The sequence below is a fragment of the Marmota monax genome, unplaced genomic scaffold (genome assembly GCF_021218885.2).
Source record: "Marmota monax isolate L192 unplaced genomic scaffold, Marmota_monax_Labrador192_F-V1.1 WCK01_AAM20220418_F8-fsc00125, whole genome shotgun sequence".
NCBI lineage: Eukaryota > Metazoa > Chordata > Mammalia > Rodentia > Sciuridae > Marmota > Marmota monax.
Genome location: NW_026695235.1, coordinates 1,171,747 through 1,173,435, shown reverse-complemented (window position 1 = coordinate 1,173,435; position 1,689 = coordinate 1,171,747). Strand labels below are relative to the sequence as shown.

Here is a 1,689-nt window from a genome sequence, read left to right as displayed (position 1 = left end):
CACAAAAATCTTGGAAAATCCATTTTTTGTTGTTGTTTTGTTTTTAATAATAAGTCTTCTAGAAGTGATCCATCAGGAGTGAACAAAATCACTTTTCCCAAAGAAGGCAGGCATGGTCACAACCTGCCTGAAAAAGGATGTGATGGACAGGCCTTCTTCATAGAGAAGGATGATGTTTTAGGAGGTGAATGGAGCAGGTTAAATTACTCAGTTCTTTGCCTAAAGACTATGAATAGTGTTTTAGAATGATTGAGATGGAAATACCAAAGTTTTAGGAAAGGAGATAAAGAAACCAAGAAGAAGAATGAAAAAAGTAAGAATAAGAAAAAAAGAAGAGTATTAGGAGAAAAATATTAATAGTATCTACATCTTACATAATAACCATTTCCAAGATTTTGAAAGAGCAGAATGATAAACACATAGTTAGAGGCCAAACATATTTTGGTGATGCACCATGTCATGTTCATAAAATGCAATTATAAAAGTAACATATGGTCACTTAAGCTTGGGTGTTTAGTTAATGTATCTTATTTTCTTTTAAACCTTGTCAAAATTCCTAAGGAAGCAATAAGTAAATTATGAATTCCTAGCAAAATGATTGTACACAGAATGGGTTCATTTTAGGCACATGTTTGTAAAATGAGAGAACAGAGTCCATGTGAGCTATGACACACCCAACCCTGTAAGTATATAAAGGACCTGGAGGACTGGGTGACATTCAACTTCAGAAATATCCTCCAAACCTTCCACTGAAACCTCACCTCCTGACACCATGTGCAGCAACTATTACGGGAACTCCTGTGGAGGCTGTGGCTGCGGCTCTGGCTATGGATACAGCTCTGGCTATGGATATGGCTCTGGCTGTGGATATGGCTGTGGCTATGGCTCTAGATATGGATATGGCTCTGGCTGTGGATATGGCTGTGGCTGTGGCTATGGCTGTGGCTGTGGCTCTGGCTATGGATATGGCTGTGGTTATGGCTCTAGATATGGATATGGCTCTGGCTGTGGATATGGCTGTGGTTCCCGCTATGGCTGTGGATACACTTCTGGCTGCTGTGGCTGCCTCCCATTTTGTTACAGAAGATGCTATTCCTCTTGCTGCTAATCCTTTGCCATTGATGTGACCCCTCCCAGATTAAGTAAAATTGAAATAACTTCCCTCATCCCTATCTTTAAACTAAAATAAAAGTCAATTATTGTTTACTGGGCATCTGATTTATTATTAAAGAATACTTGGCACTTGATAAAGACTACCTAGTCAGTCATACCACTGAAGATACAAGATCTTGTCTGGTTCATTGTTCAGGTATACATTCTTTTCTCTTTTTCCCTCTCTGTGCAGTAACTATCTATAGGAGCATAGCAAGACTATATAATTGGATCATACAAAAATGGAACAAAATATCAGTTTCTTAATAAAGTAATTTATTCTTTAAGGATTTGGCCTCTTTTATATCTGCTGCCATTGATTTCAGGGTGAAGGCCTCCTGAAAAGCTGGTTGACTACAAATTAGGATAGAAATATATTTTTCGTTGAATGAATCCAAACATTGAATCTTATACATTTCTTAATTCTTAATATGTAAATTTATTGAATTTATACCTAAATATAACCATATGTATCATACCCAGAATTTCATATCTTGGGTGGATAAAGGATTACAATAAGAAGAACTGTGTGACAAG

The 1,689-nt window shown here is 37.0% G+C and overlaps 1 protein-coding gene across 1 annotated transcript; it reads left to right on the top strand.

Moving 5' to 3' along the window:
• Nucleotides 1-772: 772 nt before the first annotated feature.
• LOC124089241 (keratin-associated protein 21-1-like) lies at nucleotides 773-1,125 on the top strand. Its single transcript, XM_046439240.2, has one exon. It carries the CDS (start codon nucleotides 773-775, stop codon nucleotides 1,106-1,108), a length of 336 nt encoding a protein of 111 aa, XP_046295196.1. The 3' UTR covers nucleotides 1,109-1,125.
• The last annotated feature ends 564 nt before the right edge of the window (nucleotides 1,126-1,689 follow it).